Here is a 27,332-nt window from a genome sequence, read left to right as displayed (position 1 = left end):
TCGTGACCTGGCTGAAGTCGGACGCCTAACCGACTGAGCCACCCAGGCGCCCCTCATTACATTTCTTTATTGTACTTGATCAGTTACTTTGTATATAAAAGTATAATACTAGTATTAAATAAAAATAAAAATAAAAATTTATTTTAAATTTACCACTGGTAAGTGTATACACGGTATAAGGAAAACCACAGACCCTTTCCGGATCACGGCCAACTCACAACTTCCATCCTTTTACATCCTTCTTTGTACTGAGTCCCAAGAAAACACAAGTTGGTTCACCGAGTCCTGAAGCCAGTATTCCTTCTTGTTACCAACGAACGCCCACGTTGTGAGGAAATAGTTTTCTCTGCAAATATTCCACCAATTCGACTCTTGATTTTAGCATCTCAATCTCATAATAGGGGATCTGTAAAGGGAGGGAAATAGAATACATCACACAATCCGTCGTGTTCTGAAGTCGCCCTGGTGTTTCGGTCCCTCGAACCCTCCGCCACGGCTCCTGGAGGGCAGAGCTCACGGCTGCTCGGCGGGTCTCCCCAGTGCTTGCGAGGGTGCCCGGCACCCAGTGCGACTCAGCAAACGAGCCGCAGAACATGCAGAGAGAACGGGCGTCTCGCGTGGAGAGAGGCTCACATTTCGGGTCAGGGTGGAAGGGGAGCCCGAGCCAGAATCTGGACGTGCAGAGTGGCGAGACCAGTCCTCTGCGGGAAGCAGCGGGGCCAAAGGGAGAGAGGCAGGAGAGCGGAGGGGGGCAGGGGTGCGAAAGAGACCGCTGAGCACGGGCCGACCGTGGGGGGTCTTGGATGCCCAGATGCAGATGGGTTTCCACTTCATCTCGTAAGCAGTAAAGGAACAGTAAAGGTTTCTCAACACACACAGGCATGTCAGTTTCAGGAGCGTTAATCTGGGGATGTAGGTAAACTATGCAGTGGAAAAAAGTAAGCAGACGGGACAGCAGAGAGCAGACCAGCAGACTGGGAACACACAGTCCGGGAAGCTCCATGAACATTCGCTGCTGACTCCGCACAGACCGCCTCGCTAAGAGATCGACAAGACAAACACAAATAAGGGCTGAAGCTTAAAAGTATGATGATGATTCATTCAATCAGAGGGACATTAAAGCAAAACGGGTGCTCTAATAAATTCAGTAATCCTAGAAGCAGAGGTTAGCATAGCTTAGAAAGGGTATACGGATGCCGCACTTGAGAAAACTGTGGGTCTGAATATTCTGTATTTCAAAATATAAATACAGGGATTTTTTTTTTTTTAACTGGGAAAATAATGCTCAAAGTTGGCCTTTAAACTAGATGTAAGATGCGTGGTCACTGGGCTAGCAGACCACCTAGCCCTCTGGAGAAAACACATCTAAATTAGAAGTCGCTTTGGGGGAGAAGAAAACAGGTGAATTCCTACCTGAACAACCTGATAACCAAGCAGGCGCAGGTGTCTCTGTTTAATAGCTTCCTTTCCCAGTAAGTGTCTGCTATTCAGAGAAAATCTTTTTGGATCATCAATGCATAGTGCCAACCTGAAAAATCGGACGGAGAAACTTAGTTCTTAAAACAATCCAAAATATTTATACATTTTTCGTGGAAAGAGTTTATTTGGGATTCGGCTATTCCTGTGTGTCAATGTTATTTTCAAATAAATCATGAGTGTGCCATTCTTTAATCTGCTGAGAAAGCAATCTTATTAATATTAATGTTTCTGTTACAAGGAATTTCCAAAATTGGGATGCTGTTCAGTAGTGTCTTTACTTCTAGAAACATGTCTATTTTCCCACCATGTTTTTAATGCTTTATTTATTTATTTGGGGGGGGGGCGGGACAGAGAGAGAGGGAGAGAGAGAGTCCCAAATAGGCTCTGCACTGACAGCAAAGAGCTCAGTGTGGGGCTTGAACCCAGGAAGTGTGAGATCATGACCTGAGCCAAAATCAAGAGTCGGATGCTTAACCCACTGAGCCACTCCTGTTTTCCCACCTTCTTAAGAAAATACCATCGAGGGGTGCCTGGGTGGCTCAGTCGGTCGAGTGTCTGACTTTGGCTCAGTTCATGATACGCGGTGAGTCTGAGCCCGCGTTGGGCTCTGTGCTGACAGCTCAGAGCCTGGAGCCTGCTTCAGATTCTGTGTCTCCCTCTCTCTCTGCCCCTCCCCTGCTCATGCCCTGTCTCTCTGTCAAAAATAATGAACATTAAAAAAAAAAACACCATCGATTACTAATCCCGACAAGTTTTGTAACATAAAAACCGCACTTGCTTTCTTTACCTTTTATGCACATCTTCATCAATCGTAAATGGCAATACTAATCCTTCTTCGTCTAATTTAATTTCCACATCTGGTGAGAGAAGAAAGGAAACATTCTCCGTGTGATACCCTCACAAACACTACGTTCCTTTCCTCCTCCTCCTTCTGTTCTGAATTCTCCCACACTGCAATTTACCAGCTGCGCTGGAGGCTGCAAAGAAATGACCACACCAGACCATGGTGAGAATTTTAACGTAACCAGCTCTACCATCAACCAAGTCAGCCTTAATTTCAGAAGGCTCAGCCACTAAATCAAGGTGTCGGGTGTGATAAGAACTGCACGTACTTCCTCTCTCTCCTTGAGGTGAGTATTGGGAACCCTTCACCCCAGACAGGAAGCAAAGCCAGACTGTAGCCTATACAAGTCGCCACTTTCATCACGGAATCTCCCAGAGTCTCCAGGGTAGGCAAAGCCTCCTGCACCCCACTCTGTGGTCGCTGGGCACGGCAGACCCCCACTTCCTCCCCTCTGATGTCCTGCTATTCTCTTTGTGAAAAGAGCTCCTAAAGGAGGAGGAAAGTGAGCTACGACGTCCTGAAGCCTATAAAACACTACCTCCTCGGAGCTGATTTTCTTGTAGTCATTCATTTAAAACACTGTTAAGGGCAGAAGGACGTGAACTCTCCCGTCAGCCCCACCCAACAGAACTTTCCGCCGTGATCACATGTTTGCGCCTTTGCTGTTCCAGCATGCCTGCCACCAGCCACCTGTGGTTCTGAGCCCTTGACATGTGGCCAGGGCAACCAAGGAACTGAACTTTGGATGGTTTTTAAACTTCAACTAACGTAAATTTAAGTAGTCACAGGTACTCCTGGCTAGGGCGTCGGACAGCACTGACCTAGAGTGGCACAGCAATTATACTGGCTAATGATTACCCAGCACTTGCTATGCTCGGGGTATCACTCACTTAGTGCTTAAGCAAGTCTGGGTCACTATTCTTCGTACTCTCATTTTACAGAAAAGGAGCACGCGGAAAAAGATTACTCTGCCCAAAGACATTCCCCTACCACGTGGCTAACAGGTGGGACTCCCCCCATGCATCTGGACTCCACGGCCCTACTGCTCACCCACGGTTCCAATTTGCCTTCGGGGAAGGGCCAACTCCGTTTTATATGTCCTGACCTTCCAGTGGCTGCGAAGTCCTGCATATTCCCAAAGAGGACAGCAAGCCGAGCCTTGTAAACAGAGACTCCCAAGTACTTACCTATTGTATAACAATAGGGCGTTAACACTTTTGAAGCAAAATACATTCTTGCGCCCAGAAGGTCAATCAGTCCAATCCTCACAGATTTGTAAAGCTGAAAATCCACAGGCGTCTCCAGAGAACAGCACGGAGTAAGAAATGACCTCACTTGATATTTAGGAAGAAGTTTCCGACCCTGAAAATTGTATGTTTAAACATGAGAAAGGAAGATACGATCCAAAACCAGAAAATAAAACAAGGTTACCTGCGAATAAGTCTGATCGATATTACTCTATAAGCAGGATACTTTTCCAGATTAACGACAAATACCTTCCTCAAAATGACAACAGAAAAATATTCTTGCGATAGCTCAAATCCAATAGTTCGATAGATCTTTTAAATGTGTGGGTTTTTTTAACATTTATTTATTTTTGAGAGACAGAGACAGAGCATGAGGGGGGAGGGGCAGAGAGAGAGAGGGAGACACAGAATCCAAAGCAGGCTCCAGGCTCCGAACTGTCAGCACAGAGCCCGATGTGGGGCTCGAACTCATGAACCATGAGATCATGACCTGAGCCGAAGTTGGACGCTTAACCAACTGAGCCACCCAGGCGCTCCTAAATGTGTTTTAAAAGTAGTCCGTGGTCATAGAAAGAAAGAAAGGAAGGAAGAGAGGGAGGGAGGAAGGGAGGAAACAACAGTGCTCTTGCAGCTCAAGAAACATCTCTTTGGAACTCTTAGAATTGCTTTAAGGGCCTTAAGGACACTCATGTTTTTAACAGAGGACAATGTGATAAGGGTGACATTTCAATTTACCAGGAGAAGGAGAGCTACGTAATAAATGGTACAGCCGGTAATCCATCCAGAAAATAACCAAGTGAAAGTTCTAGCACATGTTGAGGACTGCCATAAATTCCAGGTGGGTTAAAGTGCTATAAATACAGTAAGGGAAAGGAGCATTTTTAAAAATTTAGTAAAATATGTGTATTACCTTAGGAGTGGTAAAATATTCTAGAGAGAGGAAACCCAGAAACCATAAAAGATGGATACATTTGACTATAGACAACTTGAAAATTTCTGTAGAGCAAATAGAGATCATAAACAATATTAAGCTACAAGCCCCCCTCCCCCAAATGAAGAACAAAAACTAGGACCAAGTATGTGCAACATACATAGGAGCTAATATCTCTATCTCACAATGTGTTCTAGGACAAAAAAAAAAAAAAAAAAAAAAAAAGAGAAAGAAAAAAGACAACCAGTAGGAATCTGAGTCAGGAGGTAATGAGGTAATTCACAGCAAATCGAACAATAAGCATCGTGAAAATATGCTCAGCTCGTTAAGATGCAATTTAAACATGTGAGACGGTACTTTTCCACGGAGTCAAATGACAATGATTCAAGGGACTAACCACGCTTGGCAACAGAAACGATAGGTAAAGGGACATCTCCAACTATCGGGGGAAACACATCTGCCAGTAGTCCAGAATCTAGTCCGCAGTCTAGTCTCTGGATTGAAACACAAAAAGAATGCACTTAATCTTCATGCATTGCCCTCGAGGAACGTCCATGGTAGACTGGGCATATTAGAGCCAACAGTCCTCGGAAGAGCCCCGTTCCAAGGAAAGAGAGAAACAGGAGTGTTCATGTATTTGTGCACCTTTGTACATAAAACTGCTAACACCACTCCTTCAGGGATGGAAGGAAGCTGAGGTAAGTAGCATTTACTTTTATATGCCTTACTACTGTTAAAGCTGTTTTGTTTTTTTAAGTAGGGTCCACGCCCAACATGGGGCTTGAACTCACAACCCTGAGATCAAGAGTCCTATGCTCTACTGACTGAGCCAGTCAGGAGTCCCTGTTGAAGCTGTTTTAAAGAAGAAAATAGGAGTGCCTTTCCATTCTTCCTTCTTAATCTGAAATGAGCTGCTTTTTTTTGTTGTTGTTGTTTTGTTTTTTAATGTTTAGTTTGAGAGAGAGAGAGCCTGTGCTCATGAGCAGTAGTGGGGTGGAGAGAGAGAATCCCAAGCAGGTTTCACGCTGTCAGCGCAGAGCCCGATAATGTGGGGCTCGAACTCACAAACTGGGAGATCATGACCTGAACCAAAATCAAGAGTCGGATGCTCAACCGACTGAGCCACCCAGGCGCCCTGAAAATGAGCTAGTCTTAAATGTGATTCAGTCAAGGGAGGGATGAGCAAGTCTGGAGAGGCCATGTGTGATCTTAACCAAGGTGCTGGATTAAGTTACAAGAACGAATCTCTGGGGTACTAGACAGGAAGCACCAACTCCACCTATCAGGTGAGAGTGAAACTTCTGGCTTGGCGTAGAAATGTACTTGAAACAGTTTAGGATTTGCTCAGGCCTAACCGAACGAGGGATTCACATTTACTATCTAACAGCTGTGGGGAGTGCAAGCCCTTCAAGGCCCTCAGAGCGCATCCAGGACACTCTGACTCATGTGCCGGCAGCACCCCACAGAACCTTCCAAGAAACCTTACGCAACTGGAAATGGGTACTTCCAACACAAGAGAACAGGTATGGGGCCAATTTAGCAAAGAGAAGGCTACCTAGTGGGAAAGTAAGTTGGAGCGAATGAAAGCTCTGCTTTCTGATGAGGTTACTGAGACAGATCAAAAGAGGAAAAACTTAAAAGATGGGGAGGGAGACACAAAAGAAAGCCGCCCCCACAGGGAAATAAGGTTAAGAGGACCCCTGCTTTTACCTTATAGAAAGGGCACTCTAGCACTGAGGTTAGGAACAGTTGGGTCAGCTGTGCGAGACTCAGTCTGTCCACGGACGATTCTTCCCCTGAAACGAGAAGCATTCCAGTTGTAGGTAAGTTTGAATTTGGTTTGTGAAGGAACATCACGAGTGGACGATGTACGCTAATCACTCTGGAAGTAACGTACTATTAAATGGCACTCGGGAGGGGCGTCTGGGTGGCTCAGTCCGTTGAGCGTCGGCTCAGGTCATGATCTCGCGGTCTGTGGGTTCGAGCCTGCATCGGGCTCTGTGCTGACGGCTCGGAGCCTGGAGCCTGCTTCGGATTCTGTGCCTCCCTCTCTCTCTGCCCCTCCCCGACTCATGCTCTGTCTCTCTCTGTTTCAGAAATAAACATTAAACAAATTTTTTTTTAAATAAAATAAATGGCACTTGGGGAAGAACTTGTCAGAGTTAACCATGCCTTCTGGCTTGCCATCAAATGCCATCTCATTTAAACTTTTTTGTTTTAAGTTTTATTTGAGAGAAAGAGAGAGAGCATGAGAAGGGGAGGGGCAGAGAGAGGGAGACACAGAATCCGAAGCAGGCTCCAGGCTCTGAGCTGTCAGCACAGAGCCCGATGCGGGGTTCGAACTCACAAACTGTGAGATCATGACCTCAGGCGAAGTTAACAGTCGGATGCTCAACTGAATGAGCTCCCCAGGTACCCCAAAGCTATCTCATTTGAACTTCTGAGGGATTCAAGCTATAATGAAAAGTCAACAGATATGTTAAAATTAGTGAGAATTTCCTTTAGCAGTGGAGACAGACATCTGATGTTATTTGGGTGGCCTTGAAGATGACCCACACCCTTTCTGAACAGGGGAGTCTACAGTTGCTGTTGTGGCTTCTGACATATTGGCATGACTATCACCAATGCCACACCATGTCCCCGCGAGACTCAGTTCAGCAGTCTGTGCACCCGGAATGGGTTTCTCTGTGCAGTGCTCCATCATTCTTTAACTCCGTATTTACACTGGCATCTGAAACTTCACAGGTCTTCTTTAGGTTATTATGGAAGAGAAATCAAAGGCACCGCACGGCTCAGGCTAAGAGGTAGATGTGTGACTTGAAAACATCACGCATGCGTTCAAGGGTTAATTTTTCCACTCTCCAAGTTATAACCAACTCACCTTGCAGCTGCTGAAGAAAATAAGGGCTGAATATTTTTGCCATAAAGTTGACCGGATGGCATTCGATGAGTGAACACGAATGGAGAATTTTCAATAACGTTTTGGGTGGAAAATAATCGAAACGAGCGAGTAACAGGTTTTCTAGCTTTCTAAATAAAGCAGAGGCGTTCGGTGGCAAATAATTGAGTTTTCCAAACGGTTCAATTAACTCGGAAACCTGACGAGGTGAAAATTTCTCTGACTGGCCAACAAAAGTTTCCGCCACTGCATCGAAGATGGGTTTTGAAAGAATCTGTTTCCTACCGCAGTACTCCATGACTGTGCTGATGACCTCAGGATCCAAAGTGAGACACAGTGAGGCCACATGTCGCTCCAGGGCTGTTGTAAAAAATCGGTCATTGTGCCCAAAGTATATGAAAGCCTCCAGGACTTTTCTGAGCTCTTCATGAGTAAAATGAGGGATATGCCTCACAGCGTATTTTCCCAATTTTATAACCAGAGGAAGTGCTTGAGTTTGATCAAGAGCCACTAGGGCAGTGAGCATTTGACTCATCAGCGTAGGACTCAAGTTGGAAACGACCGACAGGGAAAAGCTGTTTATCTTGTTTAGAAACGCTTGGTGTCGGTCCACTTTTTCAGCACATGCCTGCAGTATTCTATAAAGGGCCACGATATCCTCAGGGGCAAATGTTTCCAATTTTTCCCCTTGCAGTTGATATATAATCAGTTCTAGTGTCTCACCGCCTGGACCCTGCAGTCTAATCAGACTTTCCCCAAGGATACAGAGACTACGGACTTCCAGGCCACCTCTGTTGACACGATGGCGGCTTTCTGCCACCAGGTTTAGTAACAAGTTACTCTGAGGGCCCACGTACAACAGACTCAGAGCTTGCAAAGCAGTCACCAAAGCAGTGTCCGACAGACTCGGGGATTCCTGCTCAAACCGAATGCATAAAGCTTGAAAGACACCATTCTCTAGTATTCCTTTTGGCAGCTTGTGATTGCCATCTTTTTTTTCCACTTCACAGATCCGTTGCAAGGCTCCTGCTGCCAGGCTATCAGGCAAAGGTTGCAGCGTGCCTATAAAATGTAACACGTCTTCTGAGGAATCCAAGTCGTTGAGTCTCCTGTAAAACATCTGTTCATCCAGGCTTTTAGGATTTTGTTCAGGCCCAGCCCAATCATGTGCTTGAGAGAACACTGGCTCACCAAGTGGATGCAGGGCGTGTCCGTTTTCCGAGTGGAACTTTTTACAACAGGCATGATGGAACCTGACCCTGCAAGGCTCGGGTTGTAGTGAAGGGAACCACGGACACAGACGCTCCTTGACCATCTTGCGAACCTGGTTTACGGGGTGATTTTTCAGAGCGGCCAGCGCTCCATGTATCCGAAAATCGGATAAATGGTAAAGGTTCCTCCGCAAGGTAATCAAAGCCATGCCATCAGATTCTCAACTCCTCTTGACTTCTAACTAAAGAAAATAAAGAAAACACGGTCAAACATACTGAGAACGTGACTCCGCAAGGTAATCAAAGCCATGCCATCAGATTCTCAACTCCTCTTGACTTCTAACTAAAGAAAATAAAGAAAACACGGTCAAACATACTGAGAACGTGACTCGCTCAACAACACGAATGCTTCTGAAACTGAGGATGAGTACTCACAAGAAACGACACACACAAGTTTCCCTCTGCAACACAAGCACCCCGAGATCAGTCGCAGCATCCCACAGCTTAGAAACGTGGCTGGCACCCAAGGATGATAATTGCTATGGTTTCTATGCACTGTTGTGCCCCCTAGAGCTTAGCCCTCAGCTCAATGAATGAAGTACTTCTGGTGTCATTTTATAGTCGAGGAAACTGATGCCCTCGGTTTTCTGTCCAGCTTCCAAGCTGGACACAGTAAGCGGCGGTGCTGGGATTCCCCTCGGGCAGTCCAGATCCGAAACACGCCTCCTACATGTTAACGTGTTGGGTCGACGGAAGGCACTGCGTTTGGTTAACCTGACTCAAAAGGAGCAACGGGTTAAAATGGCCAAAATTCGTATAGGTCCACGCAAAGCAAAGGTCAAAACCACGTTTAAGAAGCCCTGAGGCGTTGGTTTCTGCTCGGAGTAAAGACCTGGCCAGTGGAAAGGAAGGAAAGGATCTAGCTTGGCAAAGAGGGAAAATGTAGGATTTAAAAGAAGATAAAGGAGGCGGGCGTGTAAAGGAAGAAGGTGGGCGGTCCGTCCAGATCTAAACACCCCGTGTGAGATTTGGGAACAGGAGTGCGGGCGCCAGAGGGGACGGGGCGCCCCGGGGACCCGGTCCTCCTTGGAATGAAAGGAACCCACGCGCCGGGCGCCCCAAACCCGACGTCTAGGGACCTTCGATAAAGCACCGGGAGGAAGGCGGCGGCGGCTGGAGAGCAGCGGAGGGGCCCGGGCAGTAGCGACAGCTCAGCTATGCCGCGGGCCCATGCACGCCGGGCCGGGACACCTACCACGCCGGGACATCTACTGCGCTCACACCGCGGGAGGTCGTGCAGCGGCGAGGACCCTGGAGCCTCGTGGGCCTCCGTACGCGCCTTCCCAAGCGCCGGGCAGCGGGCGCATGCGCGGGAGCGGAGGCCACGCCCCGCGTCCGGAGCGCTGTGACTGGCACAGTTCCTTCCCGAGGTCATTGGTCCCCGGCGCTGACAAGAGTGCGCAGGCGCCCGCTCTCCCCGTGGGTCTCCCGGTCACCCTTAGGTGAGCGCCTGGCGGTGGCTGTTTCCTAAGTGAGCAACCCGTCCTGCTCGAGCCTGGGGGACGCGCCCCAGGGTGGGCAAGGGCAGCGGCTTCTGCGCCCCCACGTCCCTCCCCCGGCCGGGCTGGGCGCTCGCGGGTCGGTCAGGAGCTCGGCCCCGCAGGGCAGAGAGCGGAAGGCGGGCTGCCCGGAGGCCGGCGCTCGGGGGACTGCGGCCGCCTTCCGGGAGCCGGCCCCACGTGGCGGCGTTGACCCACTGCGTGGGTTCCTCCCGTGGGCGTCTCTGTTCCGAACACTTCTCTAGGCTGGGGGCGAGGGGACTCGAGAATGTTTGGAGCACAGCCCCGGGCGGCAGGCGGGGTCTGGCTCCCTTGCTGCTGCTGCGCCTGTGGTTGCCGGGGATCCGCCTCTGAGAAACGCGGGGCCGCGGCACCTGCTTTATAAGTGTTGGTGGACCCGAGAGGTTCATCCTCTGCAGCGCCTGGGGCTGTGCCTGGCGCCTAGGAAGTGCTCGAGGGCCCAAGCTATAGTGATAAGCGGTGACAATTTCCATCTCTCTCGCTGCATTCCCACAGTTCTCACCGAGTCCAAATGTGTATTATCCTTACTGTACTTATGCGTTCATTCGTTCAATGTATCGAACACCTGCTCTGTACCAGGCTATGTTCCCTATGGACATTCCATGATTCTAAACAGCCCATGATTCTAGACATGTTACCTAACCCAATTCTTTTCATGTCTTTCGTGGCTTAATTTATCCTTGGATGTAACTGGTCAGAGGAGCATAAACCTGCTGATGGTTCATTCTGGAAGAGCCAAGATTTGATTTGGTGACATCTGTCCCCACAAGTTAACAATTCCCCAGTTTTAGATACTGGATGAGCCTGTGAGTGTTCCTTATTTTACTCTTGGTTTTCTTTTCCAGGAAAACATATAAACTAGCTTGAGTGGATTGGAAATATTTTCTCTTTGTACATATGTAAGTGTATCTACCTGTGCACCCACATATGTTTGATATTGAATTAAACCATAAAGCAGAGTATGTAGATTAACTTCAGTACTTTGATCGGTTTATTCGGCGTTAGGATCATGTAGGAACAGAATCCTCAACTTTCATTGGAATTTTATTTTTAATTTTTTTTTAACGTTTGTTTATTTTTGAGAGAGCACGGCAGAGACAGAGAGGGAGACAGAATCTGAAACGGGCTCCAGGCTCCGAGCCATCAGCACAGAGCCCAGCCTTGGGCACGGTGAGATCGTGACCTGAGCTGAAGTCAGATACTTAACCGACTGAGCCACCTAGGCGACCTTTACATTTTTTTAAAATAAAAATATCTAAGACGTAGTGAACACTGCCGTGTCTCAGCTGTTGTTCAAGTCTTTGCAGCTAGCACGTCTTTGTCAGATGGGTACAATTGTCCCCATTGTAAGGGTGAGGGAGCTGAGGTACAGATCAGTTGAAAAGCTTGCCTGAAGTTCTCTCGTTTTGAATGATGGACCCTGGATTCAAGCCCAAGTAGCCTGACCCCAGAAACTGGTTTCCGAGCCTTGAACTTAAAGCTTCACTCGTGGTTAAATGAATTCTCTCTTTTTAAGACTCACTGAGAATTAATGCTAACAGATCTAGAGAAGTCTCTTTCGTATGTGTGGATATTGATGGAGACTTAAAAAAAGATTGTGAGGGAGAATTAATGCCTGTGGTGTACTACTTAATTAAAAAGAAAATCCCTTTTTTCTGTTTTTGTTCTTTTTTTTTTCTTTTTTCAGTGTAATTGTTACAGGTGAAGCATATGCCTCAAAGTGATGAGGAGGTTTTTGCTGCTCTATGCTACGCAGCAGGGACAAGCAAAGGCCATAGCAGAGGAGATCTGTGAAAAAGCATTTGTGCATGGATTTTCTGCAGATCTTCACTGTATCAGTGAGTCAGATAAGGTAAGTGGTTTCTCATGTGGTTTTTATTGTGTGTTTTGTGCCTGCAGTATTTTGGTTGGGAGGGAATGTTAAACAGCAAAGCAAGGTGCTGAATGCCACCATAATCCTTTTCTCCCTCACCACATTCAGAAATTTATTTTATCAACTGTGTTGTAAGATTTCTGCCATTTTTTTTAAGCATATAAGTGTATGTTTGAATTAGACTAAACTGTCCCCCAAATCGAAGCAAGTAACTATTAACCGTAAGCAGAAGTCGTAATGCTTGCCTTGGTTTTCTTGGTTCTTGGGGTGGCTTTGCCAACAAATGAGACGTGTTTGCGTGCATGTGTGTGCTTTCCAACTCACAAATCCCATGTCTCAAAATAAAGACTTGGCATTCATGTCAGAGTTCCTGCAAATGAAGGGCCATGGAATTTTTTTCAAGTTTATTTATTTTTGGGAAAGAGCAAGTCATGGGCTCGTGCACAAAGCCAGTGGCGGTGGGGAGGTGTGTGGAGCGGGGGAGGGCAGAGAGAGAGACAGAGACACAGAATCCGAAGCAGCTCCAGGCTTCGAGCTGTCAGCGCAGAGCCTCTGCGGGACTCGAACTCACTAACAGCGAGATCATGACCTGAGCTGAAGTTGGATGCTCAACCGACTGAGCCGCCCAGGCGCCCCAAGGACCATGTAATTGTTCTGTGGAATAAAATTTAAAGTCGAAGTGGAAGGATCTAGAGAAGATTTGGCTTCTTTAGGTCAAGGATTGCTTATTTTTACGTTCAGTCTCTGCAGAAGTTCATACTTTAGGTTATGTGAGATCGTAACACATGTATGTTCTTCTCTCAGTTTGTGGGATTGAGTCCTGCAGTTTTACTGTTTTATACAGTCCGGTTCATAGCAACTAACAGCTTTTTATACCAGCACAAGATGATGTACCAGCCACTCATGAGTCAAATTTAGCTTAGTATTTTAAAAGTTACCCTGCCGGTACACTCAAGTTCATAAGCTCCTCTGTCCTTTCCCACATCTCTGGTTCAGAAGACTAGGCTGTCGGCAGCACACTTGAATTATAAACTCTGCTCATAGGAGAGCCACCTGGTTCCTTCATGTGTGAGGGCCAAGGTGAGCCAGCAGGGAGCATCCTGGAGGACACCGCCAATCAGCAGGTTCTGTAATCCTGTGGTTACTTCAGAGTTGGCGTAGCGGATGCCACATGATAGAATAGGAACAAAAACAGAGTTGTCCGCACCGTGTAACTGGCCCGGATTTGGCCCCTAGGGTCGCCTCACCACCCAAATCAGCGGCTACTTGAAAATTCGGTGAGTGTTTTAGTGCCTTGTTAGTCACGTGTGCGGTCCCAGCTGATTGACTTCTCCAGCTGTTCCTGATTCAAGTTCAAACAGATAGCTTTGTACTTCCTAGGTCGTGGTCGTCCTTTTCAAGGTGGAGTTACTTTAACAGACTGTAGAAGTTTAATACACAATTTGCGCCGCGTCCTGTAAGCATTGAATCACCTGGAAAAACGTTAGCTCAGATCCTTGTGTCCGCCTGAGAAATAAGTGAATTCCTCAGAAGTAGCTTGGATCCGCATGCTCAGTAGAGCTCTGGAGTCATGATAGAGATGGTGAAGTGCTCTTCTTGGAATGTTTAAATTTAGGTGAGAATTAGGATGAAGAAACCTGATCTGTAAGACACGGAAACACGGACGATCTCGGCTTACCACTGACGCCAGCCCCCCGGAGCCCTGAGGGAGTGAGGGCTTAGCCAGGCTCCCTGGTGTCTGAGGAGTGGGATGTGCACCTTCCCAGAGTGACCATGCTCCGCACCCTCTCTGCCGTTAAACAACGCGCAGTACGGGTGACCGGTTCAGGATAGAGACTAAGCCGGTTGCGTGGCCGATGCGTTAAGTCGAAACTACATACGGCTGTAGATCCCTGACGTGCCTGCTTGTCTTCTAGTACGATCTGAAAACCGAAACGGCGCCTCTCGTCGTCGTCGTTTCTACCACGGGCACGGGAGACCCACCCGACACCGCTCGCAAGTTCGTCAAGAAAATCCAGGACAAGGCACTGCCAGTGGATTTCTTTGCTCACCTGCGGTATGGATTACTGGGTACGGACTGTATGTTGGTTCTGACTCTCCTCAGTTATTACAGCTTTGATTTCTGGTATCTGAATGTGTCCTTCAAAACCGTGGTGTGTAGCTGTAGAGGTCTTGTTTTTGTTTGTTTTTTAGAGAAGTGTGTAAAACACGTAAGTGTAAATACTGTGCTGTGTTCTGCAAATGAGTCCCCTGGCTTCACCCCACAGCAGCGCCTCTCTGGGGCCAGGGGACATTTTCTGACTATCAGCGGCTAGTCTCCATCCCAAACTTGGTTAAAAATGAAAGGAATCCCTGAAGGAGCAACTTTAAATGCTGTTTTATTGTTTTTTGTGTGTTTTTTTGTTTTTTTTAAAAACAGGCTCCCAGGTCGATCTGATTTCCCTAGGAGTCACTCCCCTAGTATCATTTCTAATCTCGGCCACATATTAGGACCAGCCAGGGGAGTTTTCCTTGAAATCTGTTACCCGGGCCCATCTCCAGTGACTCTAACTTAATTGCTTGGAGGTGGGGCCCTGGCATCAGTGGTTTTTAAAAGCTCCCAGGTGATTCTAATATGTATCCCAGGTTGGGAAACACTGGCATCTAAGTTTCTGTGAAGTATAGGTTAAAAAACTAAGATAAAGGATCAGAAAGACCAGCTCAGCAAGATAGGACACCAGAGAGAGAATTCAGAGCCCATATTCCTGGCTTGTGATCTGTATTGTTCTTTGAATGCTCTTTGAGAATTATTTTGGGGAGGGTATCTGGTAAGGATGGATTATGCTAAGTGACTGATCAGAAATTTGAGGTTATGACGCTGACTAGGTTCTGTCTTACAGAACTTATTAAAATAAGAGGGGGGTTTAGAGTACTTACATGTTTTTATTCAAGTTTTTCTGATTTCAAGAATGAACACATGTTGCTTTAAAAAAATTCCTTGGAAAAAAGTATAGACTGAAGCCCATCCCAACCTTTCCGGTCATTCTTAGTCCGTTTATGCCCCCCTCCCTCCCTCCAAAAGCTCCCATGTTCTTGTTGGGAAGGTACATGGAGATGATTAAGTGAGAAATTGACCATTTTAATTTTAAATTTTTAACCAAGTATGAAAATGTTAGTCCATTTTCTTACCAGGAGACACAGAAGCAGTTCCTAATTCACCTCGCACAGAAACATGGCAAGTGATTATATATTACCTGTCTCTGCTCTAGATTAGGGGTCAGTAAAATCAGTAAAGGACCAGCTGCTAAATATTTTGGGCTTTGTGGACCATGTGTTCTTTATAACAACTACTTCCCTCTGCTGTTGTGGCTTGATAGCTGCCATGAACACTACGTGCACGGATGGACTTGGCTGTGTTCCAGCACTTTATGTGAAGAAAGACAGCGAACGGTATTTATTTGGCCCACAGGCTGCAGTTTGCAGACCTCTCACTAGATCAGAAAAATCTGCAAAGACAGATGTTACGGTTTTTTTTTTTTAACGTATCTAATTCTCTTTTTAAGGTTTCCTTCCACATTAAAATTTTTTTTTTAATATTTATTTTTGAGAGAGACAGAGAGCAGGGGAGGGACAGAGAGGGAGGGAGACACAGAATCCAAAGTAGGCTCCAGGCTCTGAGCTGTCAACATGGAGCCTGACCCTGGGCTTGAACCCATGAATCATGAGATCATGACTAGAGCCAAAGTCGGACACTCAACCGACTGAGCCACCCAGGCGCCCCTAAGGTTTCCACATTTTTACAGATTCGCGTAAACAAACATGTGAACATATTTTTGTTAACAGTGGCCAAGAAGTACTTGTTTGTGTCTCGATGCATCTGATACTTTAACATGGTAAGATAGAAGACGGTCATTTGCATGCTTAGTATTACTCGAGGAAAACCTCAGAAAACGTGAAGCTATACGTTATTTATTCATTAATCAGCATGTAGAATGTTGTTTTAAATACTCTATCTTGTATGTACCTTCTTTAAATCTTACGGTGCACTAACAACCCGTTTGGGCTCCTAGGGCTGGGCGATTCAGAATACACATACTTCTGTAATGGCGGGAAAATCATCGATAAGCGACTTCAGGAACTCGGTGCCCAGCATTTCTACGCCACTGGACACGCAGATGACTGCGTGGGGTAAGGACAGACTGTGCGGTTTCCACTCAGCCCCTGCTGGTACTTGATGAAAGTCTGTGAGGTTCTAAAATGTGATGACTTTTGATTTAGCACTGAAGCTTTTATTTTGAAAGTGGTATTTTCATTTCCTTAGCTTTTTTAGCTCTAGGGCCAGAGATCAGCTGGAGCTTGATGTACGTATTCTGTTGACTTTAAGTGCCTCACCCATCTCAGTAGCTGCTACCGGAAGAAATTTGAAAAACCGCCCCAGTACCGTTATCTTTATCTTGAAGCGTGTAGGTCTTTGTGAAAGTCCACATTTTTTTTAGGAACTTTGATAGCACGTGCGCTTGCTTCTCTGCCGCGCGCACAGGGGTGACTACGTGCAGGTCCTGACGTGGAGGGCGCCCGGCAGGCCATGCGTCACCAGCAGAGAACACAGACCAGAGGCCTTCCCGGCACTCTGGGTGCCTAGGCTCTCTCCCTCACCATCTTAATGGCCATTTGCCACCATGCAGGCCAGAAATAGAATTCCTGCTTCCATTAGATTATTCTCGTTTTTACAGTTCAGTATTTCACTGCATGTGCGGCCTCTCAAATCCTCTTCATGTGTCTGTTCAAAGGTCTTCTAGATGTCGTGCTCCACCTTAGTTTATCACTTAGCCTTTGGCCGTTTTAGCCAGATTACAGCATACCCACTTGCTTTTTCCTACTCGGTGCGTGTATTAAATTCATACTCACTTGATTTTTCTTTATGAATAATGACAAAGTCAGCAAATGTCTTGCTTTTCTGCATAGCGCCACCTCGCACGAGTGTGGGTCCACGTAACCCACCCTTCGGGTCCGCTCCCTCCATCATTGCCTGTAGCTGCGATGCTGTGGACGCTTCCAGATCTCAGCACGCACGTTCTTAGTTGTGACAGAGCTCGACCGTGTTGCCTTGTGTCTTCACCTTTTAGTTTTGTTCCTTTATATTGATTTTTTTTTTTGGTGGGTTTTTTGTCAGAATCCTGTTACCTCCCATTGTTTGTCTCATAAGAGCCGTTTACTTGCTAACTTCTTCTAGAACCCATTGGGCCTTTCCCTGAGCCCATATTTTACGTCTTGTCAGGGGTATTGTTTCCCTGTGCATTTACTGGATGGAGTGTTAAAATTCTTGGGGCGCCTGGGTGGCTTGGTCGGTTGAGCGTCCGACTTCGGCTCAGGTCATGATCTCACGGTCCATGAGTTCGAGCCCCGCGTTGGGCTCTGTGCTGACCACTCAGAGCCTGGAGCCTGTTTCAGATTCTGTGTCTCCCTCTCTCTCTGCCCCTCCCCTGTTCATGCTCTGTCTCTCTCTGTCTCAAAAATAAATACACGTTAAAAAAAAAATTAAAATTCTTAAGTGTATTAATCTGCATCTCTGAAACTTTTAACCTAACCACCTTACTTGAACTTACCCTCATCTAAAATTGTTTTCAAGAAGATATCCTGGCTTAGTGTAGCCGTCACCACATTGATGGGTTCAGGATGCAGCGTGGGGTCCAAATCCCTGCGTCCAGATCCGGAACTATCCACCGCCTCTAGTGACGGTGAAACTTTGGTCGCGTTACTTCCCCCTCTCGTGCTACCATCTCTCCCTGTGTGAACTAGAGAATAATAGTGTGTGTTGTGGAGAGTTTTGGGGAGGACTGGATGAACTGACACGGGCTTTCCTCTTAGAAGAATGTCTGCCACATAGTCAGTACTCCACGGACATTAGCTCTCCCGCGACAGTATCATCGTCTCAGTATCTCTGAGCCTTGAGAATGGCGTGTTCGATGGAGCGGCCGTCGTGGAACTCAGAGTTTTGGGTACTTGCTTTGCCAAAGGCTCGGAGGGGTGGATGTGGAGCGTGGAACCAAATTTTGAGCTGTGAGCACCTAGTGAATCTAATGAGCTTATAGCCAGAGTCCTATGAAGACAGAGGCCTGGAATGTGCCTTCTCCTGTCATTTAACTTTATGAATTAGAATTTAATTGATATGTCCTTTGAGTTGTGACTAAAAATGAGAAGGAGGTTATTTCCAAGGTTCCGATCCACACGTTTCTCAGTTCAGGAAATATATGAGATGTTACTGTGGGCCTACCCTACTTTGTTTATTGGCAAATACACTACCACATTTTAAGACCTACCTATGATTCACTCAACTTTCCTAAAGGATTATTAGTTTTTTCCTTTATGTTCAGACTTGCTGCAGATTTTATCAAAAATATCCAGAACCGGTTGAAGATTTGAACTATTTATACTTAGTCAAAATAGCATTAATCTGGAGTGATTTCGTGGTGATATTCTAATCTCTAGGGGGAAAAAAAGGTCAGTAAATTAGGTAAAAAAGTGAAGTTGCATTTGAGCTATGTAATTGTCATGTGATATTAGAGTGGACTTGGATTTGGGGGGAGTTCTGTTAGCCTCGGAATTTAGCATGCCTGTTTAAAATCACAGCTGCTTAAAATAAAGATCGCCAACTATATTTTAGAAAGTTAAGAGCAATCCCATTCCTCTTACCTATTACTAAAATGGCTTCTTTTCCGTTCTGACATTGTTTGTGGCTGAAGTGCCGACGAACACAAAATAGTGTTGTTTTTAACTCGATCTCAAGTGTATTTTGTATTCCGAATCATTGTTATGTCTAGTGTTTTTGACCGCTTCATAGTGCTCAGCCAAATAGACTGCCGTTGCCCTAGTATTGCACATTTAAGTGGAGAACTTAGGCCTTTTTGTATTTTTTCCTTTTTTGTTACCACAATCCAGTTTAGAACTTGTGGTTGAGCCCTGGATTGACGGACTCTGGTCTGCCCTCACGAAGCATTTTACGTCCACTAGAGGAAAAGAGGAGATAAACGGAGCTCTCCAGATAGCATCGACTGCCTCCCAGAGGATGGATCCTGTGAAACCAGAATTATTGCACATTGAATCACGAGTTGAACTTCTGAGATTAGCCGACTCAGGCAGAAGGGATTCTGAGGTTCAGGAACAGAATGCAGTGAACAGAGATCAATCGAGTGCTCTGATAGCAGAGTCTGAGCCCTCACTCACCCACTCGGTTCCCCCACTGTCACAGGCCTCTCTGAACATCCCTGCCCTTCCACCAGAATATTTGCAGGTGCATCTGCAGGAGTTTCTCGGCCAGGTAAGTGGCTTTACTTTATTCCTCGTGCTGTAGAATGTTAACTCACCAGGGGGTTTGTTTTGTTGTTGTTACATGACAACAGAGGGCAGCAAACTGGTCCACCACCTATCCCGGAGATAAAGCTTTGTTGGAACACGGGCATGCCCGTCCATTCCCACTTGGTCTGCGGCTGCTTCTGTGCTACAGGGTTACGTGGTTACCGAGGCCTGCGAAGCCCGGCCCCTTTCTGGGAAAGTTTGTGTGTTGCAGAAGCGTTTGTGTTATTACATTACCTCTGTGGTTGAAGGAGCAAATGGTTAAGAGCTCGGTTTCTCTGTTATTTTGGAGAATTCTTTGTTGCGGGTACTCAGGAAATTACCTTAGCAGCTAAACTTAAAGCACTTCTTTATAGTAAAATCTCATTTCCAGCATGGCTTTTTGTGTCTTGGGATGCTCCGTTTTGGGGATTAATTTTCTTGGCAACATCTTATAAACTTGTTTTCGCCTATATTAAGTCAAGTGTATTTTTTGTACCAATAAGGAAGTGAGTTTAAAGTAGTCTGTAAATCTGGGGGCACCTGGGTGGCTCGGTCAGTTGGGCGTCTGACTTTTGATTTCTGCACAGGTCTTGATCTCATGGTTTGCGAGATCGAGCCCCACATGGGGCTCTGTGCTGAGAGCGTGGAGCCTGCTTGGGATTCTCTATCTCCCTCTCTCTCTCTCTGCTCCTCCCCTGCTTATGCACACATGCTCCCTTGCTCCATCTCTCAGTTAAATAAATGAACTTAAAAAAAGTCTGTACATTTTGAGCATTAAGTTGGATAATATCTCATTTCTCATCACTACTCTTCGGACATGCCTGGTACCCATCTCCATTGAAAGCCAGTCTTTTAGGGCAGAGCCACACTCTGTCTTTAGAGTGGCTGGCTGTGGAGTTCGTGCCGGCTTTCTCATGGAAACCACACCCTCATGCAGCCATCCTGATTTCTTGTTTCTTGATTTTTTATTTCAGTTTTTTTGGGGGGTGGGAGGGGAGAGCCTGCGTGGGGCAGAGAGGCAGAGGGAGAGAAAAAGATCTTAAGTTGGCTCCACACCCAGTGCAGACCCAGACATAGGGCTCAGGACTTGATCTCTGACCCTGAGGTCGTGGCCTGAGCCTAAATCAAGTCGGACGCTTAACCAACAGCCACCCGGGCGCCCCTCGATTCCTTATTTTTAATGAAGCAATTTAAATACGACTTTCTAGTATATTAGAACTGTTTTCTGACACCTGATACGATGGTGGTTTTTTAACGTTTATAGCATCTCTCTGAAGCATCCAGATAAACAAGTCTTCATACGTAAACAACTATTGGGTATCATTCCGCTTGATTATCTCGTGAATTGTTGACGGAGGTGATGACAGTAGGTACACGTTTGTCAGGTCTGGGAACCGACACGAGCGCCTCTAACCAACCTGGCGCACAAGCGGGTCCAGGGCCCCTGTTGCACGCTGTGGGGACGGATGCACGTGGCAGAGGCGTGTGTGAACGTGATTGCCTGACCGGCCGCTTGAGGAGGATCTAAGGAGGTGTCTGTTACAGGAAGTGTCATTAAATAAGCGTCAGTTGCTGGGAGTGTGGTTGAAAGGCTTAAAATCTCAACCGGTTAAGGGATATTTGTGTGCATTGCCCAAAGGATATGCTTAGAGGATAAGGGCTTGGACAGAGATTTATTTTAGGCCATCCTCTTGGGGTCGTCACGTTAGGGAAGGGGAGAGGAGGGGAGGAGCCCTGGGAGAGCAGCCAGTCCCGCTCCACAGCACCTGTGTCCTTCCTGGGAGCTCTTGGGCTGTGGGGCCTCTGGGCTGCGGGACCGGCCGTGGGACCCCTTGGCCCCCGTCACTCGGACCCCGCACGGCTGCTACCTGGTGTGTCACCTGGTGTTGGGGTCGGAGCGGCCATCCTAGGATCCCAGGTGTGGAAGGTGCAGGGCTGCCCCAGGCTGTCGGGCTCCCGGAGGTTGTACCGAGAGCACTGGCCCCTCGGTCTGCACAGGGCGTGGGTCTTCCCGGGGACGCCCGCACACCAGCCACGTGTCCCCCGTTGGGTCCGATGGGCGCCGTGGCACTGACGGGCTCGTGTGCCGTGCTGCAAGTCCAGATGTCCCGCCTTGAGCCAGATTGCCGTAACAGCCGGCCGGAGCGTTGCCACGGTCTGTTCCGCGTGGTAGCGTGTGGTCTTCTTTAGGGAGAGACGTGGAGAAGAGCAGACTGGCTAAGTCTGTGTCCACGCGCCGTGCGCCTGAGGCCGCGTGGGTCTGATCTCTCAGAGGAAGCCATCCTGCGCGGAGGCCGAGCTGGGGCTTCCCGCTTGTTTGTGTTTCTTGTGGTTCCTCGTCGTCCTTCCCGAGGGTCCGCCTGGTCGTTGCAGGGCCCGGGTTGGCGAAGTGGATGGAGACCGTCCCTGGTCCTGTCGACTTTTAGGGATGGTATCTGTGCCTGCAGTTCCTCTCGGGATACTGGATGTTTCCCCTTGTACCTCGTGGGGGAGAAGGCCATGTCAAACTCACAGGCTTCCTCGTGGCCTTCCCACCACATAGCCCTGAGCCCCCCAGGGGGATGCCCTAGTGGGGGTGTGGGCGTGGCTTGCAGGGCAGAGGACTCACGCAGCAGGGAGTTCTTGCTCTCTGTAGGAGGAAGTAGCCACTTCTGCAGACTCAGCAGGTTCAAGGGAATCTAGGGATTCAAGATTTTGAAGCCTCACGTCCCCCTGTCAGCTGCCAGGAGGCCATTCTTTCCCTATCAGAGACAGGCCTCAGCCTTCTGTCCCGAGGCAAGAGACAGCAGCTTCTTTGGATGCCGTGGAGGATGTTCTCTGGCTTCCACGTTTAGTTTTTAAGTGTTTTCTCAGCTTTTGCGTTTTTTTCCAGAGGTGTCAATGAAGTTTAGTAAAACCCACAACTCGACTGGCTGTATCAGTGCTATTGCCCCCTAGATCTCCAGCACCAGCTACTGTCCGGTGCGTTCCCTTTCATGGTGCGCCCTCCCACGTAGCTCCCGCCTTGCCGCCTTGTGCTCTGTCTCCCCTCTGCCACCGGTGTCGTGTGCTGTTGTCAGCCAGGTGGGTGATCCAGCTCCAAACTCCCGTTTTAGCGTCTTGAAGCCACTCTAGCACCGGCTGTCACAGACTCGGTTCCTGTAAATCGAACTGCGTGATTATTTTTAGGGTATCCCCTTGAGATCCTCACCTTGGGGAGAGGGGGGGCAGAAGCAGGAGTGGGCACGGTGAGAAGTGGGCTGCGAGGCGTTCCAGCAAAGGCCCCAGCCGATCTCACGGGGTTCTCCGGAGCTGGGATGGCCCTTCAGAGTTGGCCAGAGTTGGGGCAAAGGGACTGGGCCTTTATGGTCATCAGCTAGTCATCGTGTACGGGCTGCCTCTGAAAGGAGGCGTGACTGGGGTCCCAGATGACCACGGGCCAGCTGAGGGCCGTCTGCTGACAGTGCTCCCAGCAGCCCTGCTGAAGGCTGTCTCTGGCAGGGGGCTTCCCCCGGTAGCCCTACGTCATGACTGTCAGGCTCTGAGCTCTGACGCTTTTCCCAGTTTTCCCATCTAGCCGTGTATCCAGTGTTAACTGACTAGCGTTTTGTAAGTTTCTGTCTTCAAAAGAGCTGAGGAGCATCGAGGTAGGAAAGGGGTGGAAATAGTGCAACCAATTGGATTTCTTTGTGGTTTCCCAAGACCTGGGCTCGCTAATATGGGAGCCACTGGCCATGGGTGGCCACTTAAAGTTAAATAAATGAAAATCAGAGTTGTTTGTTAGGCACATGCGTCTGGTGGCTCCTGTGCTGACCAGGGCGGGTGCGGAACATTCCCGTCGTCAGTGCCCAGCAGGCTGAAGGTTCTCAGGAACATCTCTGCGGGTGTCTTCCAGCCTTAAACATCTGTCCTTTCCTTTACAGTCTCCTTCCTGAAATAATGCATGCACGCTGCCTCCTTTTGCACAGTTTACTTGGAAGACTATTACACGAAAATGCTGCCTGATGTTTTCAATATATATCCCAGAAATGCACCTAATAACCAAGGCATTTAAGATCTGGATGAGCTATCTCTTCTGAAGATTGAGAGGCGTGTGTCTGTAGCCATTTGCCTTAGAAACAAATTCTTCAATAGCTAGGATGTTTTCTAAGACCCTATAGATCTTACCTAGTCACTAAGTGAAGCAATGGTGAGTAAAATTGGAAATCGCATTTAGTGATATTTTATCACATTTGTCTCTCGAGGAGGAAAGCCGAGCACCTGTGACTCCCGTGGGTCCAGTTTTTCAAGTTCCAATTTCAAAGGCAGTTCAGCTGACTACGAACGATGCCATCAAAACCACTCTCCTGGTGGAATTGGACATTTCAGTAAGTTCCAGAAGCTGTCTCTGAGCCCCGTGTGCTGAGGGGCTGCTGGGGTCCCCACGCTCGGGAAGGAGGACGGTCTCTGGCCGACACCAGGCCCGCTCATTCTTGACCCCCCCATGTTCTCTCCCCACGTCACACCTGTTTTCTTTTCACTTTGGGGGTGTGTGGGTGTGGGGCTACAATGAGGAGGGATCTGGGAGGTGAGTTGATTGGAGAGAACAGTGGCGCCACCTATAGAGTGTCTCTCGCCCAGGAGAGAACAGCGTCCCCTCACTCAGTAAGCCGTGAAAAAATAGCAGCATCAAAGCGGCATTTCCGTTCGAGAAGAGCCCTGAGAGAGGCAGCCGGTCGTCGGAGGGTGGTCGGGAGCAGAGCTCAGACCCGGCCGGGCACCGACTGCTTCATTCCTCGTTGTCGTGGTGGCTCTCGTGCCTTGAGAATCCGGGAGAAGTCACGGATCCCTCCAGAAAGATGGTGATAAGCGTTCTCATGTAGTTTCAGGGGCACGTGCTGTGTCTCAGCTCCATCCACGAGCCACTGCCCGGCCCCTCCCCAAACCACTGGCCTCCTGTGACCTCAGGGCCGGAGGCTCCAGAGTCCCTCAGCTGTGTATTTCGGTGGGGGTTCCGGGAAGGGGGTTGTGCTTTCGGAAAAGGGAGTCAGGGCCGTCTGTAGATTTCGCCAAACTTCTGATAGGAAGAGAGAAATGACAGGCATCAAAACGAAGTGGTTTTGCTGGCATACGATTGAGTAGTTTCCCGTTCCTTTGGAAGTGTTGTTAAATATTCTGTGTATACCAAAACATTTTCTTTTTCGTTCTGTGTTACATTCTTGTCATAAAATGGTGAGGGTTGGCCGGTAGGTGGGTTCACGCTGTGTCCCTCACTGGCCGGGGATGTGAGCACGTGTGGTCAGAGGCTCTCCGGATCCTGCACTCGTTCTGTGTCACTCTGTGAATCGCTGTGGGGGGCACGTGGATCTTCCAGTCTGCGTTCATTCACAGCACAAAGCCAAGTGCTGTAACGTTTTCTGCTCAGTAAGGAAGAAATACAATGTCTCTCCTGCCCTTGTTCTTCCCCGAAAGAAAAAAACTGAAGGAAATCGAGGACCAATGCAGACAGACTCAAGAAGTTTCTCTCGCTCGTAATATGCGTGTTTGCCTGAGAGGGAATTTTATGTTGATGATTAAAACGTTTACTGAGTCACCTTAAATGAGAAAGGTTTTAACATTGTAAAAAATACTCAAATGGTCAAAACAAAACACTGGGTAACTATGGAAGTTTTTTTCTTTAAAGTGACTCCTGAGGGGGCGCTTGGGTGGCTCAGTCGGTTAAGCGGCCGACTCGGGCTCAGGTCACGATCCCACGGTCCGTGAGTTCGAGCCCCGCGTCGGACTCTGTGCTGACCGCTCAGAGCCTGGAGCCTGTTTCAGATTCTGTGTCTCCCTCTCTCTCTGACCCTCCCCCGTTCATGCTCTGTCTCTCTCTGTCTCAAAAATAAATAAATGTTAAAAAAAAAAAAATAAAGTAACTCCTGAGGCCCCTGGCTGGCTCAGTCCATGGAGCATGTGACTCTTGATCTTGGAGTTGTGAGTTGGAGCCCTGCGCGGGGTGTATGGGTTACTTTAAAAAAAAAAAAAAAAAGTAACTCCTAATAAAAGGTTTGTTCAGTTGGGCTTATTTTTTGAAGTTAGAATCATTTTGTTTCTAGTTCCTATTTTGAAATGAGAATATAATAAAAACATGTTTTTGTTACCCCACAGCTCAAACACTTAACTCATATGTGCTTTTTTTTTCTTCCATGTTGGTTCTTCTCTAGAAAACAGATTTTTCCTATCAGCCTGGAGACGCCTTCAACGTGATCTGTCCCAACAGTGATTCTGAGGTTCAACATCTACTCCAAAGACTGCGGCTCACAGACAGAAGAGAGCACTGTGTCGTCTTGAAAATTAAGGGTGACACAAAGAAGAAAGGTACAGCCCCGATCTGTTATTTCTTAAGGTGTCATTGGACCAACGCATGGGAGGTGACCAGTGCAAGGCCCTCCTTCCCCAGCCCTGTGTGATGGCTGCACAGGTGGCCTGAGGCCTGGCGCCCCGTCAGTGGGTGGGACACGGGCACGTGCTGGCCTGCCGGTTTCTTAACTTTTACACCCATCACACGGGGTGGGATGATCATGCATTTTCTGCTTACTGGGACACTGCTGGACAGGACACGTGAGTGTAACCGAGTCTGTTCGTTGGCTTTCTGCACTTAGCATTATTTTGTTGTGGAGTTCTACAAGAGTTGTCCTACGGTAAACTTGTATTATATGGACCTTTTTAAGGTTTTCTTATAATGTGTATTTCTCATAGCGTATTTATTGCTTATTTAGTATATAAAAATAGTTTTCCATAATTAAGGGGCATTATTTGTTTTTTCAGTTGTTTGCCTAGAATCTTGAACTGGAGTTTCATCAATTCTAAAATTCTTTTTGAGAATAATATGCATTGTTAATGGACAAGAGCCATATTTTGGTTTTTGGTTTTGGGTGTTTTTTTTGTTTTGGTCCTTGGCTTTGGATAATTTCCCTCTTGTTTGGTATACCTAGACTTGGTAGGTGTGGCTAATAATACTATTGAATTTATAATTCTTTTATTTATTTATTTTTGCAAAGTGGATTTTTTTTTTCCCTGTAAACATTTTGGGAAAATTTTTTGACTGGATAAACATTGCCACAAATCCTATTGTACCTTGCTAGCATGGTAACGTAAAGAATATAGGTAATTGTGTTTTTAAGGATGCAAAAACATTCTATTCTTTATTTTTTGTGTCATGAACTCTTTCCTGTGTGCCTGAAAAGGAGCAGCCTTACCCCAGCACATCCCTGAGGGACGCTCTCTCCAGTTCATTCTCACCTGGTGTCTTGAAATAAGAGCAGTTCCTAAGAAGGTACTTCTCTTTGGGTGACTATTTGCAAGTATACTTAGCTCTGTGTAAGATTCATTAAATCTGGTATCTGCCCTTTGAAGGCTTAGAAGATACGGCGTTCAGGGCATCTTTTCAAGAGTTTCCAAGTGTGTGTGGTATTTGTCATGGACAAATATTTTTGGGGTTGTGCTTATATTGAAATTTTGTGTTTTCTGTTGAAATGATATTTTTCTTATTCTTACCAGCCGTTAACTTGATGTGACACGTTAATCAGCGATTAAGGTGACCCCAGATGACCTTGTGTTCTCCTACTGCACAGGGACACCTTTTCTAATTGATGACAGGAAGCTTATGAGGGTGCAGGCCTGTTTAATGTTGGGATCTCTTCCGGGTGAAAGCACACAGTCACCTACTGTTAAATCAGAATTAAAGGATTCGGGTAGGTTACGGATGTCTAGATGAATGTGCAGAGAGAATGATCCACTAGGTGTCAGTAGGATGCCGGGAGCTGCGTTTCGAAGATGCTCGTACCTGATTTCTTCCAACCGCGTCCCTACACAGATCCAAATGGGGAAACTTTGCCGGCCGCACTTCGCCAGTGAGCATGGGTGGTGCCTCCATCAGGGTGCCCTCCACAATGCCGTTTCTGCTCTCTGTCGTATTCGTCGTTTGTTGCATGCAGCCTTTGGGAAGCAAACT

At 47.4% G+C, this 27,332-nt stretch overlaps 2 protein-coding genes across 3 annotated transcripts in view; one reads left to right on the top strand and one right to left on the bottom strand.

Moving 5' to 3' along the window:
* Nucleotides 1-8,931, bottom strand: FASTKD3 (FAST kinase domains 3). 2 transcript variants are annotated; one of them, XM_047074433.1, is made up of 6 exons: nt 7,383-8,931; nt 6,212-6,297; nt 3,511-3,685; nt 2,267-2,336; nt 1,414-1,528; nt 1-406 (listed from the first exon to the last, which is right to left on the bottom strand). In XM_047074433.1, the coding sequence occupies exons 1-6, from the start codon at nt 8,818-8,820 to the stop codon at nt 308-310; spliced, it is 1,983 nt and encodes a 660-aa protein (XP_046930389.1). In that variant the 5' UTR covers nt 8,821-8,931; the 3' UTR covers nt 1-307. The 2 variants fall into 2 exon arrangements, with proteins under 2 accessions (XP_046930389.1, XP_046930395.1); XM_047074439.1 differs by lacking the exons at nt 1-406; nt 1,414-1,528 and having other exon boundaries at nt 2,271-2,456.
* Nucleotides 8,932-10,095: 1,164 nt separating this feature from the next.
* MTRR (5-methyltetrahydrofolate-homocysteine methyltransferase reductase) overlaps nt 10,096-27,332 on the top strand; it is a 33,385-nt gene continuing 16,148 nt past the window's right edge. Inside the window, exons 1-9 of the mRNA XM_047094144.1 lie at nt 10,096-10,113; nt 11,037-11,090; nt 11,879-12,043; nt 13,981-14,134; nt 16,114-16,231; nt 18,983-19,361; nt 23,602-23,724; nt 25,543-25,696; nt 26,566-26,654. Of these exons, the coding sequence (XP_046950100.1) occupies nt 11,915-12,043; nt 13,981-14,134; nt 16,114-16,231; nt 18,983-19,361; nt 23,602-23,724; nt 25,543-25,696; nt 26,566-26,654 (1,146 nt within the window). The 5' untranslated portion in view covers nt 10,096-10,113; nt 11,037-11,090; nt 11,879-11,914. The remainder of the gene's footprint in view (nt 10,114-11,036; nt 11,091-11,878; nt 12,044-13,980; nt 14,135-16,113; nt 16,232-18,982; nt 19,362-23,601; nt 23,725-25,542; nt 25,697-26,565; nt 26,655-27,332) is intronic.

Source organism: Lynx rufus, unplaced genomic scaffold (genome assembly GCF_022079265.1).
Source record: "Lynx rufus isolate CCGP_SWC_20201006 ecotype Redwood Valley unplaced genomic scaffold, mLynRuf1.p SCAF_1, whole genome shotgun sequence".
In the NCBI taxonomy this organism is placed as follows: Eukaryota; Metazoa; Chordata; class Mammalia; order Carnivora; family Felidae; genus Lynx; species Lynx rufus.
Note: the sequence above shows the minus strand (reverse complement) of the source record. Positions and strands in the feature narration are given on the sequence as shown.

Bases quoted from the DNA above. Each gene is read 5' to 3' on its own strand.
- FASTKD3 (XM_047074433.1), bottom strand. From the start codon at position 8,820: ATGGCTTTGATTACCTTGCGGAGGAACCTTTACCATTTATCCGATTTT. The intron at 6,298-7,382 runs GTGAGTTGGTTA...TTCTCGTTTCAG, and splicing joins TTTTCTTCAGCAGCTGCAAG to GGGAAGAATCGTCCGTGGAC. The intron at 2,337-3,510 runs GTAAGTACTTGG...TTCTCTCACCAG, and splicing joins GCCCTATTGTTATACAATAG to ATGTGGAAATTAAATTAGAC.